At 38.4% G+C, this 18,617-nt stretch overlaps 2 protein-coding genes and 1 pseudogene across 6 annotated transcripts in view; all 3 read right to left on the bottom strand.

Annotated features, from left to right (window-relative positions):
- The window catches only part of LOC111325431 (QRFP-like peptide receptor), a 39,663-nt gene that overhangs the window by 3,285 nt on the left and 17,761 nt on the right, over positions 1-18,617 (bottom strand). For 2 of the 5 annotated variants that reach the window (XM_088735872.1, XM_088735871.1), the window contains exon 3: positions 6,429-6,518. The exons of 2 other annotated variants lie outside the window; for them this stretch is intronic. The gene's annotated coding sequence lies outside the window, so the exon portion shown is untranslated. Of the gene's footprint in view, positions 1-644; positions 900-6,428; positions 6,519-18,617 lie in introns of those variants that run through there. One more of the 5 variants, XM_022929234.2, reaches the window with a different exon arrangement.
- Positions 1,926-3,635, bottom strand: LOC148722653 (neuropeptide FF receptor 2-like; annotated as a pseudogene).
- LOC111325430 (beta-2 adrenergic receptor-like) lies at positions 14,749-16,998 on the bottom strand. The gene has a single exon (XM_022929232.2). It carries the CDS (start codon positions 16,328-16,330, stop codon positions 15,377-15,379), a length of 954 nt encoding a protein of 317 aa, XP_022784967.1. The 5' UTR covers positions 16,331-16,998; the 3' UTR covers positions 14,749-15,376.

Here is an 18,617-nt window from a genome sequence, read left to right as displayed (position 1 = left end):
TTACCTAATCCGTTGTAAATCGCATAACGCTGTTTTGAAGGATGAGGAGTCAGGGCAACAAGGGGAACAAGCTTGCTACTATAAATGAAATTTTACTCCAAAATATTGATCGTTAGAATTGAGAACATGAAAAAATGCATTTTTGTTAAAGCGAACAGTTAAGCAAAAAAAAAAAAAAAAGGAACGGAATGAAAACTCTCGAGCACTTTGTCTATTTTACCTTGGAAGGATCTTACGAAAGTACAATGGAAGACATAGATTGCTAAAACGGTGCGGAGTGCCCGTGCTAAGATTTCTATTTCCTCCTGTACAAAAGGGGATAAACTCAATAGGTTGGATTCTATAAATCACAAACCGCATTTTACTTTCCCCGTACTGAAGATACGATTTTGAGAGCTCTCAATTGTAATTTTTCTGATTTCGTCAAGGTTTCAAATTTATTCGAAAAAAAGACGATTTTTTGGCTTCGATTTGGGTAATCAGTGAGTTGTGTCGTTCGTTGAATATGATTTACGTGATGTTTCAACTTCGAACAGACATGACTGATACGTGACAACAATGAAATTAGCTACTACTGGCAGAAACTGCGCTGGTATGTTTCAGATAACGTACTGTAGCCGTTACGTCGTTAGCTTTGAACTTACCTTTAAGCTTTGACAATTCTAAGGATCAAAGAAAAGCTCCATTTTGGTTTTTGCTGATTGATGCAAAGTTTGCTTTTCAGAGCAAGTTTATAACTCTGCTGCCAAATCTATTTTGACTGATATCGTTTTTATGTCTTCTTCCATATACACATAGATAAGTGATAATGCAAATGTATCTAAACTGATTGTGCCCTGATGGATCAACAAATTCTCCTGATAAAATATAAACAATTGATAAGCATTAGTTAGGGAGAGTTAATGCTCTGAGCGTGTTCTTGAGTGGAATTGATGACAAGGCTGTCTGATTTGCAGCTAAGAAAATAGTGTCGCAGTTGAGTAAACGTATCTGCTATTATTTCCATAATTGAACGCGTGGGTTTAATATACGTTTGTAGAGTCTTTGTAATGAAGAAAATCATTTGTAGAAAATATCAGCGAAAAATACAAAGTTCAAACATACTGTTTATCCTCAACTAACTCAATTAATATCCTGGTCAGAGTAACCCAAAGAGCTCCGTGATAAAGCTGAGTTGAAAGCGAAGTACAGAACACAATCTACCAGTAAGAGTTGTTTCACAAGGGATGAACAAACACCAGAAGAGAAAATTATCGAGAATATCGCATACTAACACGTATTTCAAATGGTGAAGTCCCCCAAGGAGGCCTGTCTGATCGTGTTCACCCTCCTCCTGGATCTTAATAATTGTAGCGCCCCTTTTGCTTTGTATTTTCGCGTGACTTCTGCTCGGCGAAGATTGATACGCAAGCTGAAAAGATTCTCATTGATCAACGATTCTATCAGAAAATGAACGATTTTATTTGTTTCAATTTTTTTTTATATGGAGAAAGGCAGATTATAAAAATTGACTGGGACGCTATAAGTTCAGCCAAGTACATTTCAAACCACTTTGAAAATTACCACATTGTGTGCAAAGTTCAATGCAATTACTTCACGCATGGTAAAAAAAAAAAAATATTGAATATTAGTATAATTTCAGAGCTGAGCAAAGAGTTTCCAGTAATCCGATTGGTCGAGCGGTTCCTTAGATGACGCTGTATGAACCGCTCCACGCGGTTTATATAAAATGTTAAAATAAAATGTTAAAATAAAATGTTAATAAATGTTACTAAAATGTTATGATTTTAGAAATTTCTCTGTTGTTCAGCTCTGAAATTATATTAAAACAATTATTCGCCTCAGGTTCGGTGAATATTGTCGAATAATCCCCTCGACTTCGTCTCGGGGATTATTCGACAATATTCACCGAACCTGAGGCGAATAATTGTTAAATATTATCACTGACATAAAATCACTTCACTGCAACGTCTTATCTGCAACAACGTTCATCTAGATGCTGCATAGGTATAGAAGACTAGCTTTTATGTTTAAGTTTATCAATAAAAACAAAAACCAAAAAAGTAGAAATATTGAATATTAGTATAATTTCAGAGCTGAGTAAAGAGTTTCTAGCAATCTGATTGATCGAGCGGTTCCTTCCTACTATGTTGCAATTGTCATGATACGGTCACTGCCGTCGGATATTTTTATCGATGTCAGAGATTTATGATAAACATAAAGAGAGAGGTTCATTGTCAATATGCCATTTTCAATATCTGTTGGTTTTTGCCATCAAAACAGTGAAATTTGAGGAATGAATAACAAACAAGTCCACTATCACGCATAGAAATCGAAATAAATCTATTGGTTGTTCAAAAACTTTACATCAAGATAGGCTCGCGTGTTTGTTTTATTTTGCTTTATAACCACGCACTATAAGACCACTCATTTTTATCATTGTCTATCACGGAAAGAAGAGCGTGTAGCGTAGCCAATCAGATTGCAGCATTTGTGATGGAACCCTTAAAGATTCTTATCAACAGCGGATAGATATTGAGCACGTCAGCCAGCCAGGGCGCAATATTTGCCTTAGAATACAAACAGAATTTTACTTAAAGTATTAAATGAATTTAATTATACGGATTTTCCTTTCAGCTAAAAATTTAAATCTACGCTACCATTGAAAAAAACATAACTACATAATACATTTTGTAATTTTTCCTAAGATTCCATTTTCTCGTTGATCAGTGTGAAAGTGAGATTTCCTTTCTGTTGTAACAGGGTATCAGTGAGGCGAGATTGCTCCTGAATTTTTGACTGTGCAGGGTGTATACGAGTGGGTTAATGCAGGAGTTGAGCAGCGCGCTTGCCTGGGACACAGAGTAAACTGTTTTAAGCCCACCAGGAACCAATGGACTCAGGAGAAAAAGCGTGGCAGGAGGCGTCCAGCACAAGTTGAGGATAAGGGACACTAGGAAGAGCATTTTGGTTACTTTTCCACGGGACTGAGGTATGGGCTGAGAAAGTGAACGCAGCGGTAGTTCGCGATGACGCAGGCGCAAAGCGATCCGTATATATAGGTATCCCATCGTGCAAATTGGTACCACAGAATCATTGATTGATCAGGAGATTTTATACACTCGAGCCATGGTGTCGACTGGGGTACCTCTGCACACACCCTTGCCTTTTTACATCGTAGGCTGACACGATAATGCTGGGTGACAATACCACAGCAGCGAGAATCCATACTACTGGAACCATCCTTGTTAACGGTCGAACTCGAAGCGTTTTGAGAGGATATAAGGTGGCTCTGTAACGATCGAACGCTATTACCACAAGCAGGAAGCTCGAGGCTGCTGCCGCCACTCAACCTATGACACCATTGAAAACGAATTTGCAAAGCAAATTTCCTAAGAAGCCGCTTGGCAGCTGAACGAAGTGGCTGAGTACACAGGTAGAAATAAAGAACACAGCGACCAGCAAATCGGCTATGGCCAAATGGATGAGAAGCCAGTTGATCGAGGTTTTCATTGCTCTATTTTTCAATACCAGAAGGCAGACCAGAGAATTACCTGCTATGTCTAATAGCATCATGGCTACCAGAAAGTGAACATAAACTAGAGATGAGGTCGACAATCCCATTCCTTGAGTCTAAATTGAAATTTGACGACACATTATTCAATTCTACAGAAGAAGGCGCAAGACTTAACACATAAGGTAAATTTCATCAATAAACAGCAACAATGATCTGAAATGAACACAATTGCAACGATACACCAGAACGAGAAACGCTTTTCTTTAATTCACCAAGCTCTAATGACGGAAATCCATTCAATTTTTTTTTTCTTATTGCGACAAATTACCGAATATTTATCGCACGCTGGTGCGGATACATCGTCTTTCCGTCGCCTGATCTATCCTGTTCCCTAGAGTCACGTTTCCCAAATCCTAATCCGCAAGGAATAAAAGGAGAACGCAGCTACTGATGATAAGGTTGTCACGTGATTTCTTTACTCGTGATTGTGGAACTGAATCAGAAGTTATGTAATGGCTGCTACGACTTTCTCACCGGACATTGATTCGCTATAAGTTTGATTCGTGTTTTACGGTGTTAAACTGTGAAAATGATGTTATTGTTTATCCATTAATTAAGGACGTGATCATTTATGTTCCACCCAGAAGCGCATTTTAGTTGTTTTGGGTTGGGTAAACGATAAGTCGAGTTTTCCGGAAGAGCGTTTTGCCCCCCTTATCTTGAAGTTCGTTTGGTTAAACTCTTACCAGCGCGGCTGTTATGTAAGTACCTATGTTCCTTTTCTTTGTGCTTGTCAAAATGTCTAGCCTTTTGGTAGACTCGCCCAGTTTTTAAATTAGTTCACGTTAATTTAGAGCGCTATGCTTTTTTTCCCACTTGGCTATTGGTTTGTGTTAGAGTTCGTTTTCAAGCGGTTCTCATTTATCCTTCGAAGATTAAGGTTTTTTTGTGTGTGTTTGTTTTTAGGTGATAGCTTAACTTGTACTGGCATAACTTGTGTCGGAATGTTTGGAATGTTAGTTTGTATGTCAGAAATTAGCTTAGGGGCCGACCATTTAACTCTTGAGGGGGGGGGGGGTAGGTGATTTTAAAAAAAATTTCCTGCAAACGCTTGTTGGAAGAAACATATTACATGCAGCCCAAATCTAACAGAAAAAAAAAGAGCATTTAGAACGGAAAAAAATATCCTGCCCAGCAGATTGCTAGAAAAAAATTTCTTGATGACCAGAAATCACCCACCCCCCCCTCAAAAGTTAAATGGTCGGCCCCTTAGCTTCTTCCTTCTAATTTTGAACTACGTTCAATAAACGATTCAAGGCTCGTCCGTAAAATATGTCCTCGCTTCATAGTGTGTTTTCTTTAACGAAACATAGTAGCTGTCGTCGAAATTTTCTTCGCTTATTTCGGCCCCCACAAGCTATATTGAAATGAACATATGAGTCTTTTCATGTTTTCCGCCTCTGGAGACTCGAATGTTCCGTTTACGTGTCTTCCAACCTCGTTCCCAGGGTCTCTCATCTTCCCGCCCCCTGCAGCGCACCAGGGAACCCTGGGAGTGAGGTTGCGTGTCTTAAATATATTTATCATTGTGGTGAGGCCTGAGGTGCCTTTACTAGCGATGAACTGCAAATCATCGCGAAAGTCTGTGACTGCCACCAACTGAACGTCTCTTTTGCAAAACTTTATGTCATTAAAGGCGGATTCTAAAAATAACTTTGAAATACAACACGAAAGTTTTAGGATGATTCACATTGAGCTTTCTATTAGATCTCTAGTGTTAGTTTTCACTAAATTCAGTAAGTTGAATCACTAATTTTTTTCCTTCATAGGATCTAGTTCTCGTTCGTATACAAAGTTTCGTCTGATTATAAATGAGTTACAGTGTCGAGTCATTTCGACATTAAGACAGTTGATACGCTCTTGACGCTAAATAAGATTCTAAAGGATATTCATCGTTCAGATCAACTAGTAAATGGCCTTGGAAATCAGCCAAATTATCACAAGTGTAAACTATCCACAGTTTGTTTCAAGTGTTCACAATTTTCTTTCAACCTGTACAATCTACAAAGAGACACAAGCATTTTGCTGACACGACAAAATACCTTACAGGACAAACTTGGCTACCACAATGGAAAAGTTTCTTACAGTTGCAATTTATCTTAATGACTCGCGCAGAGCGAAATGCTGTTGCAAGAGATTTGCCTCCTTCGAAGTTCAAATTTCTGTGAAGATTAAAGTTCTCCGAAAAGATAGGGCGGCATTAGCTGACGCTTCTGGCCCCAGTTGTTAGAAGAAAGGATAATGCTATCTACTGGACGACTCTCCATGCAGTGTACAGCGCAGTACGTTTTGTTAGCACTTATCCACTGGATAGCGATTTCTCCGTTGGATAGCGTTCTTCGTCTTCTCAACAACTGGGGGCTGCAGCACAAATATGGATATTGCCTATAGAAACATGTTTTCCTCGACAACCAACTCCAGTCAAATTCTAAATTATTGATTCGCGTTTGGTTATAAGCCACCAAACTGTGCAGATTGATTAAACAAGAAAGCATTCAACAAGAAAATATCATTGCGATACCATCGTTTTAAAGCCTTTCAGTACAAACAAGTTGAAGGCAGCGTGGCCGAGTGGTCAGCGTGTCGGACTCGCAATCCGCCGCTCTCGGGTTCGAGTCCTGCCCTGACCACTACCTGAATTTGTTTCACGGTAGTTCCGAGTTCAAATCCTCGGCCATGCTTGTAAATAGCCAACTGGTTTGCCTTCGGCCAGTTGGGATTCTTAATAATGTTATTTTCGATTTGAATTATTTGTTTCAATTGTTTGGTGGAAAACCTGTAAACTAGCTTTTCAGCTAAGTGTTTCTACTCACTTTAAATAAAGATTATTATTATTAAGTCAAATACTTACAAAAAGGTTTCGCTCTGTTTTAAACCACTTTGCTTTGTGAATGTCAAGCTCCAATTTCAATCTTTGCTTGTTGTTTCTCAATTGAAAGGCCTACAAAACATTTGAGGCAGGTGATCCTGAATACAGATAAAAATTCACCTCACGTACAAGATTGGTCAACTGAATGAAAAATGAACTTCCTTTATCTCTCTATTTGTAAATGAAAACAACGAAAAAAAATTCGAAAACTCATTTTATATTTTCAATATCCGCAGTAGTATCAATTGCACAGGAGTTTTAATTTCAATCTCATTTGAAGTGGAGATTTAAATTCGTGAGATATCAATGTTCACATTTTAGGGGTTATTTTTTCAAAGATAGAGATAAATCGGTCAAACGCTGGCATTCAGCCCAGCAAGATGACTCAGTTGTAATTAAGGGGGTAAGTTTCCAAAGAAACTGTGGTGCAACGTGGGTGGGGGTAACAATGTAATTTGATCATATCAACTAAGTTGAAATAGCAAATTGGTCACCGTACAGAGTTAAAAAGCCGACGTTTTAAGTGTTAGCCCTTTGTTAGAGCTCCGGTGAAGGGCTAACGCTCGAAACGTCAGATTTTATAAAAAAAAAAAGAGTTAAAACTCTTTACAGTGGCCAATTCATTATTTCAACTTAGTTGACATAACCAAAGTACTCAGTTGTAATCCGCTTCGTGCTCGTATTTTGCTAAAGTTTTGAGACATAGTCGGCATTCCAACTTTTTTTTCATGGAGAATATAGCTAAGTTTCGCTGGCTTTTGTTTTTCATCAACCTTGCCAGCTTACAGTTAAAGTTTGAAACTAAGAAGGGAAGGGATGACATACATGACTCATAAGAACAAACAGGGAACTTTCAATATCTGTCAATACATCCAATATCTGTCAATAATTGTGTGCATTTTATGGGTGTGTCAGCGAACAAAATATAAACAACAGAGGGTTACTAAAGGCGAGTGGATTCATATCACGATCATCTTGAAAAACGTCGATCATGAAATTCCCACCAAAAATTTCAGTGTTGAAGAACCAAAGATGTTCTCCAGTCTACTGAAGGGTTAACAGAAACTCACTCATGAGGAAACGTGATTGCTTTAGTTTGGCTAATGAAGGAATCGATACCGCTTATTACATGCAATTTTCTCATCATATATATAAAATATTGTAAGCACACTCAGACACAATAGAATGGTTAAGCCATGGTGAAGGCTACAGCAAACGGAAAAACGATCAATTTCCTGATGTCTGCTTTTAAAGTGGGAAAATGTTTGGCGGCACTCACTGCAATAAGCAAGGGAATATTTTTCTTATCTTGCGCTGCGTTGATTTAAGGATTATGGGGAATGTAACCAAAATCACAGTCCATTTTTCGCCTTTACGCTCGCCCTAACCAGTATTTTTAATTTCACTTATAATGACTGATTCCTCTTGTTTAAAGATTTGAGATCTTGAGAAAAATTATGCGACATCCTTAAAACACGTTAATGAAAAAAAAATCCAATATTCAAATTGAACTGACGTCTTTTCTTTTCTAATGGGGTAATATTACCTAAGCCAGCCATAGATTAAGTAAGGTGTCTTTCAGCGCTTACTTTGTTGCCACAACAAGTACAGGATTTTCACAAAGAATCACGAGAAGCAACACGCGCCAGGCACGTGCCGAAGATAACTGAATTGGAAATGAAAATCTTTTTGAACGAGCGGTCAAGAAAAAACCTGAAAAACTCGTTTCCATCTTTTTTCCCTCACGATTATTGATAGTTTACAGATCAATAGCACAAAGGCTCCAAATTCGATTTTGAAGCTACTAGATTACTTTAAAGTACTTCGCAGATACAAAATAAACAGAGGTCCGTCGAAATTTGTCGAAAACTCACTTGGCTGCACCTCGTGAGTCCGCAACATTTTGATCATTGTGATGACGAATCTCGTCGCCGATAAGAGTACAGACCACGCTAAACCACTGCCGATTTGTTAAATACGAATAAAAGAATTCTTTAGCTACAAAAATTAGGCGATATGGCTGTCCTACATACTTAAAAATCTTTTTTTACTCTGAAGTGTGGTGCAACGCTCGTTCGTGCCTTGAGAGACTCAATTGTTTCAATAGTTGACTACAACAAGAACACGAGTGACGCAATCCACTTCTTATAACACCATCAGATAAATTCACAATACATAACCAGCTAATGCATTTCTTTTTCAGTTCAAATAAAAATTTCATAAAGACTAAATATAACGTCCAATGCAATATCAATAAACAAAATCAATTTATTGGAGTGGGCGGTATGGTTCGCATTGATAAGCGGCCATCGTCAGGTAACAGGGAATTGAACTGGATACGCAATCAGATTCTCAAAACATCTGGGCCCGGTTGTTCAAAGGGCGGATAGGCCACCCAAAGGATAAATCGCTATCCAGCGGATGAGTGTAAAAAAAACCTACTGCGTTTTTTACCGGAGAGAGATTCATCCAGTGTATAACGTTGTCTACCCTTCGAATAAGGGATTTGAGATTCAAAGTTAAGGTCCTTCTCTATTTTCATTGATCTGGCGATACTCCACGTCTGCTATTCTATTAATGGTCACTAAAACAAAGCAGCGCGTGGAAACATTCAGAAACAGTTCCTCTGCATCACCTCATTACTCAATCAAACAGGTGTAACTCCAAAAATCTTATCCGGCTTCGCGACAAATAAATGTCACTTCAACATCTACAACAGGCGTAGTGAACACGAATCATGTAACACTGTAAAGAAATCATTTTTGTTTCATGTTATGAAGCTCAATAAATTGTCTCTATGAAACAAGGGTGTCGATGTTTCGTCATCGCACCTAAAAGTTCTCGGCAATTTTTTTTTCCATTGACAAGCACTTAAACTTTTGTCCTTTTTTAATCTCAGTAGCCAGTCTCCGACGCAAACATTCTTTCCTCTGTCGATTAATACATTTTCGCGAGAGGCACAAATTGCAAACGTAACAAAAGGAAGTCACAAGACAATAATAACAAAATCAGTCCAGCATGATGCGCATTCATGTCACATTCAATTACAGCCAACAATTGATCAAAGAACGCGTCTTCTCTATGTTATCTGAAGAAGTATTGTTGTCATTCTTGGAAATAAATGGGTTTTACATTAAACTGCTTGCTTTCTGTCTCTATTGTTGTTTTACCATCCGGTGTTCTTTATAGCATTCTTTTCCATTTCCTTTTAGCTAAGCGGGAGGCACGCAAAAAATTAAAGTGCACCTATACCCAAAAATTGTTTTTCGCTTAATGAAATAAGCTTATTTTTTGGAGTATTTCTCTGCAAAAATTTCTTAATTTGCTCAAATCTTTAATTTTCTGTGCCCAGTCAAAATACGGAAAATCGGCCGCCATCTTGCCCCACGACCGAGTTTAAAGAGGAATGGCTCTAGCGGGTAATGTGACGTCAAATCGAGAACACGAAAGTCTGCATTTCACACATTTTCACATGTTTGGGAAGGTTGTAGTCGATGTTGTCCGAAAATATGCCGACTAAGTGTGTTGTAGAAGGATGTAGCAACGCGCGAAATTTGCAAGAGGGTATCGCGCTTCGTACATTCCTCATACAACACACCTAGTCGGCATATTTCGGACAATATCGACAACAACCTTCCCAAACAAGTGAAAATGTGTGAAATGCAGACTTTCGTGTTCTCGATTTGACGTCACATTACCCGCTAGAGCCATTCCTCTTTAAACTCGGTCGTGGGGCAAGATGGCGGCCGATTTTCCGTATTTTGACTGGGCACAGAAAATTAAAGATTTGAGCAAATTAAGAAATTTTTGCAGAGAAATACTCCAAAAAATAAGCTTATTTCGTTAAGCGAAAAAAAATTTTTGGGTATAGGTGCACTTTAAGACTCTGGGGAAAACAACAAAAACTGACCAAGCTTACTACCCGGATGTAACCTAAACATGCCAGATATAAACTGAAAAGTTGTGTAATAATGGTGACACGTGGCGCGTGGCGTGATAATAAAACCAAAACAAACGATTTATTTGAATTGTAACAAACCTATTTATTATTGCACTTTTTAAATAAAATAATTCTTATAAAATAAAAAAACAGAGGTTATTCTGTCTCCTTGTTACAGAGTTTTAATCATCTGGTTGAAAGAGGAGTACTCGTTTATACACGAATGCTTCTTTCAGAGCATTTTTATTTTTTTCGGCGACTTTACGAGGGTCTGTGCTTTTTTGTAAGACTTAGCTGCAGAACTTTTAATTGAGACTTTTCATTAATTTTGGTGGCTTCGACATTGCTGCATTATCGATAGCAATACGTGTCTTAAAGGGCTGCTTCCTTTAAACATTACACGGACTGTAAACCTCCTGTTCGGGTGCAAGTACAAATTTTCGCGCGCTCTTGGCGGTTTTTACGCTAACGCAGGGAGGCGGGCACGCAAGAATCATGAGAAAATTCAGACTGTCTTGATAGAAGCGTCATTCTATTCCTTTGATTTATTATTCAATGAATAATTTTTCTCCTCAAAATGACATCAACTGTTGTGAGTTAAAGCTTTGGTCACAACAGTAACTCATTTATGTTTGTTTGTGTAGATAAATTCCGCGTAAACGAACACTTGACTATGCGTGGTGCAGACTGCATCACAGAGAAGTTCAAGCACCACTGCTATTACATACAAAATTCTCAACAAAATATGGGCGCGTCTGGAATGTCGCAGCTGTAACTACATACTTTTATCAAAAGACAACTATCGACGAATGCTAATTTACGCCCGTAGCACCGCAGTTAATGCTTTATATATTGTTTGATGTAAGTGATTCCAAAATTTTAGATGCCTTAGACAAAAGCGATTGAAATTACAATCAAAGAAAGAGATCTATAAAATTATTTTACTCCATAACCTCCTGATAATCCCAGTGTTTGAACTAGCAATACTTCTGCTCAGGTTTGGAAACACAGATAAAATTCCTTTTTTAACAAAGATTTACTTTGAAGAAAAAAAAATACGTCTTCAAGATTCTTAAGCCCTGGTCAAACGGTGCATGATAGTCGATGAGTTGAAGCGCGCGCTTCCGTTTGACCACCAATTATCATTCATTTTGAGCTTGTTCAAATTCTTCATGATAGTCGATGATAGTTTTTCTCGTTTGACCACGCGTATGATAGTTCATGATAGTTTTTGGTCAGCTGTTTTCCCCGAAAATCGGCGGGCTCGTTTAAAATGGCCCCGTTTAATCTCAGGTCCAATAGCGGTCAATATTTCCTGAAATGTTTCAAAGTTCATTCGCAACATTTCCTTGTAAGCGGCAGTGTCCTCCACTCGCAATTCTTCCACCAATTTCAACATCCCCCTTTCGTTTCTTTACCAATTGAGCTAAGAAGCCAACTGGGAGCAGGCCGTTATCATCACGGGTTTATTACGAATCAACTTAACGACCTGCTCCCAGTTGGCTTGTTAGCTCAAATGGTAGAGCGCTGCACTAGTATCGCAGAGGTCAGTGGTTCGAACCCCGTACAGGCCTGATATTTTTTTTTTTCAGGTCTGATTTTCGCTATTGCATGAATAGCGCTCTCTACTGCGAGGATCGTGCATCATACGTATCTACTACCGCAGTTCAAAATATATGAACTTGATATATACATTGTATCTGATTTATCATCACGGGTTTATTACGAATCAACTTAACGTCCTGCTCCCAGTTGGCTTGTTAGCTCAATTGGTAGAGCGCTGCACTAGTATCGCAGAGGTCAGTGGTTCGAATCCGGTACAGGCCTGATATTTTTTTCAGGTCTGATTTTCGCTATTGCATAAATAGCGCTCTCTACTGCGAGGATCGTGCATCATACGCAAGTAAACAATGTTGGAAGTTTGTGCCAAGAGGATCACGCACAAATCTGCGGCGATGAGACACAGAACAGATGTGTTGTATACCGTTCGTAACTGCGGCTTTCTTAAACACGAAGGTGCGCTATATAAGGAAGTCTTCCCTGGGAAGACCTAGGCTCATTTGTCACTCACCGTTGACGTGGTGGTTCAAATTTAAATACTGGTAGACGAACAAAAGGGGCTAATGAGATATCTATTGTTTACTTCCACCAGCATGGTGGCATGGGGTAACGTGCGAACCATCTACTTCGATCTCAAATTTACCGCCACAAATAAAGACAGTTTCCATTGGAGAAAGGAAATACTAATCTCAAAAATTCTTGTATTATGATGACGACATAAAACAATTTTGAGGAATGCGCCCGCTGTTTACTGCTTTGGAGTAGCTGTAGCTCAAGCTGACTTGACTCTAAGAGTTCTACATCACACGACGGTTGATTGACAAATGGTCCAGTGGGACCTAAGGCTCCTTTTATAGCGCGCCTTCGTGTTTAGACTGCAATGAATACTAAGAAATTAGCGATGCATCCTGATGGCCACAACAGGCAGTTGATGAATATCGCGAGTAGTGTCCCCCCCGGCTCTGAATTGCGTCCGTTGCCTGATACGGGACCGTTGTGGAGTCTCCCCTTCGTGGGCAGAACTTTTCACTGGTATTCTCCATACTCAAGAAGCGTAGATGGCTGAATCATTGTACGTTTTAAGATCATTTGTTTGTCTGCCTATATTTAGCAGTCAATATTCATGGTAGTAATTAAAGAGGCGTTAGCTGACTGTATAGGGCCTCTGATTAACAAACAGGATTTTAATTCTCAGAACATAAATTTCTAATTTGACAAGTTCATAAATCACTGGTAACAATCTACTTTGTTTAAATTTTTAGTTTGTGGAAAACCAAAGTTTTGCGATGGCGTCACCGTAGTGACCAATTTTAATGCAATGGTTATAATTACCATACTATATTCAGGCTTTTGTTTGGATTTAATGTCCCTTGGGTTTGAGAATATGCCAGCACATAGATAATGTAGCTTAAATTTCATCACCACCAACTTGAAATTAATTGGAGATTAAAAGACCCGTAGAAAAATTGTACATTTTTAACTCTACAAAATTAAAAGCCGATGCCATTACCCCCCATTTGAAAAGGCTTTTATTACCTTTTCAAGTAAGTGCAATTAGATGGCTTTCTCTTTGCCACGAGTTTTCAAGGACAAAAATTTCAACCAAAAAAACATATTTACATGAATACAAACTCATTAGTGAAATAGCTTTGAGAAAAAGAGATTTGCCACGGTAAACTGAAATGAATATAAATCATTCTGAGTATCTATTTGAAAAGAAACTTTTTAATACAACAAATCGATTTCTGTTAGATTAAGAAGTTTTTATTAAGGTTCCGCAAAAGCAATATCTAAAAAAAATCTATGGTCGTTAAAATTATCGTCAAAGATAATCAATCCTGCGACACGTTTTGTTAACACTTATCTTTTGGATAGCCGACGATATCTGCTCTTCGAACGACAGGGTCCAGGTGGTATTTTGACGGAAGTAATGCGAATCATCAAATGAACGCCTAACTGCTAATAGAGGCATAGAGGCATTTTTAAGTGAAGCCTGGTCATGTGCTTGTAACCTTGATTGGCAGACCAGGACACCAAGGAAAGATCATCGTGTTAGGAGAGCTTTGATGTTGGTGGCCACGAATATGTCTTTAGTTAGCTTGTTCCAGGCCTTCCGCGGTCGATATTAGCGCGATAGTGGCGTGGGCTCTGCTGTTATTATAGCACTGTTTATGATTTCACTCCGTTCTTTTTTTTTTTTTTTTTTTTTTTATATATATACCTCATTTCCAGAAGATAAGTTGAGAGTCTACTTATTCCTTAGAGGTTAATCTGCAGTGGTGCATAATTCCGAGGATGTAGAAAGTCAGAGAGGCAGGCGCTAATGTGTTTAATAGGTGACAGTGTAGTGGATATTCATCAGGATTAGAGATACCGAGAAACTACGAGATTATGAAGAATTGATGCTACGAACGAATGAGGCAAAATTCGCTTTCGTACCGTGGTTCTCAACGTAAGCAGCACACATTCATGATGGCTGCACGATCTAATTGTCCAATAATTTTCTTGCCTTTCCCTCATATGAAAAAGTGACACTTTTTCATATGAGGGAAAATCTGAAGTAGTAGAGGGTAACTGAGGAAATACATCTTATTTGTGTTAAAAGTCGTCGATTTTATCTCTTTATCTGCAGTCCCCCGTATACAAATTTTTGCTCGGATATTGCTCATAAAAACTATAGTGAGCGATTTAGTATCGCAGAGGTCAGTGGTTCGTACAGGCCTGAATTTTTTCAGGTCTGATTTTCACTATTGCTTAAATAGTGTTCTTTACTGCGAGGATCGTTTCACCTTTATAGATAGGTTGATATTCAAGCTCCATTTATTGTAATGACATACTTTTTAATTCATAATATATACGCAGATTTCTATTGCAGTTTTTTTGAATTCATTGTAACATATGTAGTTTTATCTTATTATTATTATTAATATTATTATTATTATTATTATTATTATTATTATTATTCTCTAACCGCAGCTCAGATATATGAATTTCATATATTCGTAGTGTATGATTTATCATCTTACGGGTTTGTGTCGGACTAATTTGATGACCTGCTCCCAGTTGGCATGTTAACTCAATTGATAGAGCGCTGCACTAGTATCGCAGAGGTCAGTGGTTCGAATCCCGTACAGGCCTGAATTTATTCAGGTCGTATTTTCACTATTGCTTAAATAGTGCTCTTTACTGCGAGGATCGTGCACAAATACGTTTTGTAGATTGTAATTCAAAGTCACGATAGAATAGAAGTCTAGTTGCTTATAGGTTTCAAGATGTACTCCCAAGAGAAATATTTAAAAAAGAACTGTCAGCAAATTTGGTGATGTTAAGTGACTTCTAGCATCCTTTTAGACGGTCGGCTTCTCGTAACTCTTGACTAGATATTCACTAATTGCCTGTAGAGAAAATAATTCTGCTCACAGAACAGTTACTAATGAACCTTGTACATCTCTTTTAAGCTTTCCCTTACCGAAGCATTTCTCCAGACATAAATGGCGGGGTTGATAAGAGCTGTTAGAAACAGCGCACTCTCGGCCATCGGATAAACCACGTGTAACATGACGTCATCTCTTGTGCAAGCAAGTTGGTGCACTAAGGACACACACAGAGTTGGCGCGAAGCAAAGAAAAAACGCTCCTGTTATGATTATAATAGTCTTGGTAGCTTTAGCTTCAGCATTCTCTAAAGAACTCGGTCTGTTGGGGGTGTCACGGTTTCTGTTGGCTTGACTATGCGAATGGTCTTTGATTCTTGAAACCTTGTAGAGCTTGAAATAGACAAATGCTGTTTGTAGTAGTGTAAGTGTAATTAGAATGGAAGATGCAATTGAATAGGCTTTCAAGTTCATCCCAAAAGCTGAAAAACGTAGACCGAAGCTGAACGCAGACCAAAATAGCCAACCGCTGAAAATAACAAGCATTACGCGCGACTGCGTGACGGCGGCACGATAAATGAATGGCCGAAACACGGCAAAATATCTCTCTAAAGTTATGAGTGCAAGAGTGATTAAAGATAACCCAACACACCAAAACTCGAACACGGTCTTTATAAAGTAAGGAACACATAGATAGGTACTGTTGACATACTTCCCGATCTGATACGCAATAAAGGCGGGCTGAATAAATGTGGCAATTAGAAGATCCGTAACTGCCAGGCATAAAACTGAAGTATTAAAAGTTGTTCGTAAACTGCGTTTTCTTAAAACCACCATGAAGACCAGAAGATTCTCTGCAATCGCCACAGGACATGAAATTCCGTTTACAATACATGTTAGTAGAGTCACAGTCTGAGCTATAGCGTTTGGAGCGTAAGGTGTGCTTGTAACCTTGATTAGTAGACTTGGACACAGAGGGAAACTCGTCGCGTCTTGAACTGTGTTGTTCATTGAGAGAAGAAAATCTGCACTGAGTCGTCTGATTGTCCCGCGGAGTGAGAGATCCAAAGCAACCCAAATTCACTGAAACTAACGTCTCTCTTTAAGGATACCGAAAACAATCGACTTCCTTGTAACTTCAAGAGGACACTGAAGTGTTACGTTGAACGTACCTTGAATCTAAAAATCTATTCAGCTGAGTGAAAGAAAAACCGCAAATGAAACTCTGTTGTGTTCGTTCTACGAGGATTCTGTAAAAATGTGCGTTCGTCGCTCCGAGCATTCGAACTCTTAAAAGTTTAGACCGAGATCAGAACAGATCAGTCAACTATAACCAACATGAAAAACTCGTTTTTGAGAGTTCAGTCTGTGTGCGAAAACTTATCGTCACACTATCGCGGTCGGTGCTCACTAACTTTAAACTAACATTAGCGCTCCAAACGCATAAATCATATTCATGCATGATTTGACAGAATCAAAGTTTACTCTAGAGTTGACTTTACCGACTCCTTTCTGTCAACATTAAATTAGGGTAAGGCGATGTACTTTTATGTTCAGCATGTAAAAAGTTGCATTTTCCCGAAAACTGAAGTAAATCGCGTAATGTGATAGTTTCAATTAACAAAATTTACATTTTCGACGGGGACATTTTTGAGGACCTACGCATCACTGAGACCTGATATTACAGGAAGTTAAGCGACCATACAAGGGAAAAATTGACTTAAACATACCTTCCAGTTCAGGGAGGTTTGCGTAATTGTTTTTACTGATTTAATTATTGAATCCGATCGTAACTGATAGGATCTTGAATTCAGTACACTGAATAATGGAAGTTAAACGTGTCTTATCACAAACTATATAGAGGATGTTAGCTCTGTGAGCCTCTTACGTTTGACCCGTAAATTGATGTTTCCTTTCAAAGATTAATATAATCTTAAAAGTTTAATGTCTTTATCGTATCGGTGTAGAAGATAAAGCCTTTGAAGCGAAAGAAAAAAAATCATCGATAGCAGATGTAGAGATGTAGACCACGAACAGTCCCGGCGAAATCCGTCGCGCGAGTAAAAATAAAAATCAGTGAAAAAAAAATTGATTTTAGCGCGGAACTCTGAGATTGAGGCGCACGAAAAGGACTTTCAGTATGTTCCTCACTTCCAGACTTCGGCGGGGCGCGATTTCATCAAATTTTTTTTCTTCACTGATCACGGTTTGTTTACTCACACAACGGACTTCGCTGAAAAGCAGGAACTGCCAGCAATCTACAGCTGATGATCACTAGTCAGAGTAATATCAAGTGCAAGGAAATTTTGATTTTATGTGGCTTCCTGGGCCGACTCGTATTGTCACATTTTACAAAGTTGCAAAATTCTTTCCAAATATGGTTTTTAATCATCGTAATATCGTAAGATCTTAAGGTAATGCAACGTAAATACGACAAAACATATTCATAGAGGGATCAGATATAAAGCCGGCTGTCATAGCTATTGATAATGAAACAATATCGATAAAAACGCCGAAAATTGAGATGAACTGATGGGGCAACCACTTAAACTAAGCTAACTGAGAGGTTAATCGGCTCGTGTCTGACTTTGGAACTTGACAAATTATGGACTCCAGAGTCTACGCAGAACTGCAGTTTGAACGTTTGGCTAGGAAGTTACGGAAAATGTACGAGTAACTGCACCATATTATTATCTATTCTCCACCGATCACTCACTGCCACGATATCGCGGGAAGTTTGCGAATGAAATAGTGTCTTTGCCAAATTTATAGTAAATTCTTTGCGGCTGAAAATTAAAACCACAAAAATTCGATTAAACGTCCTATGTGTCCATAATATAACAGGAAAATGATCTTATCGCCGATTTGCAAAGAATATCATGTTGGATATCACAGGAACTACAACATTTCTGGAGATGCCAGAAGCAGAGAACCATAATGTATCAGTAATATCAAGGCTATGACGAAGGAGAATCTAGTAGAAAAAAAAAAAAAAAAAAAAAAAAAAAAAAAAAAAACACGAACTGCAGGAAATGCACAAGGCGAAGGAACTTCTCAGTAACTGTAATACTGAGACTGTTTTTGTAATGACTCTTGGAGTAAACAGGAACTTTGAAAATTTTGGACAGGAAATACAAGAGGTGTGAGATTATAGGGACTGCGTTGTTCATCGTTGCTCTTTATACGTAAATAACATTAGTTTTGGCTATGGGGCTCGAAAATCATTTAAATACACCTAGGTCCCTAAAATGGTATGTTCTCAGTAATTCTAGAAACTGTACCACGCGAACTCCAAGAC

This window comes from Stylophora pistillata, chromosome 10 (assembly GCF_964205215.1).
Source record: "Stylophora pistillata chromosome 10, jaStyPist1.2, whole genome shotgun sequence".
Classification (NCBI taxonomy): Eukaryota; Metazoa; Cnidaria; class Anthozoa; order Scleractinia; family Pocilloporidae; genus Stylophora; species Stylophora pistillata.
The sequence above is the reverse complement of the archived record's forward strand: the minus strand, read 5'-3'. Positions and strand labels throughout refer to the sequence as shown.

Coding starts and splice junctions, on each gene's coding strand:
- LOC111325430 (XM_022929232.2), bottom strand. CDS start 16,330: ATGAACAACACAGTTCAAGACGCGACGAGTTTCCCTCTGTGTCCAAGT.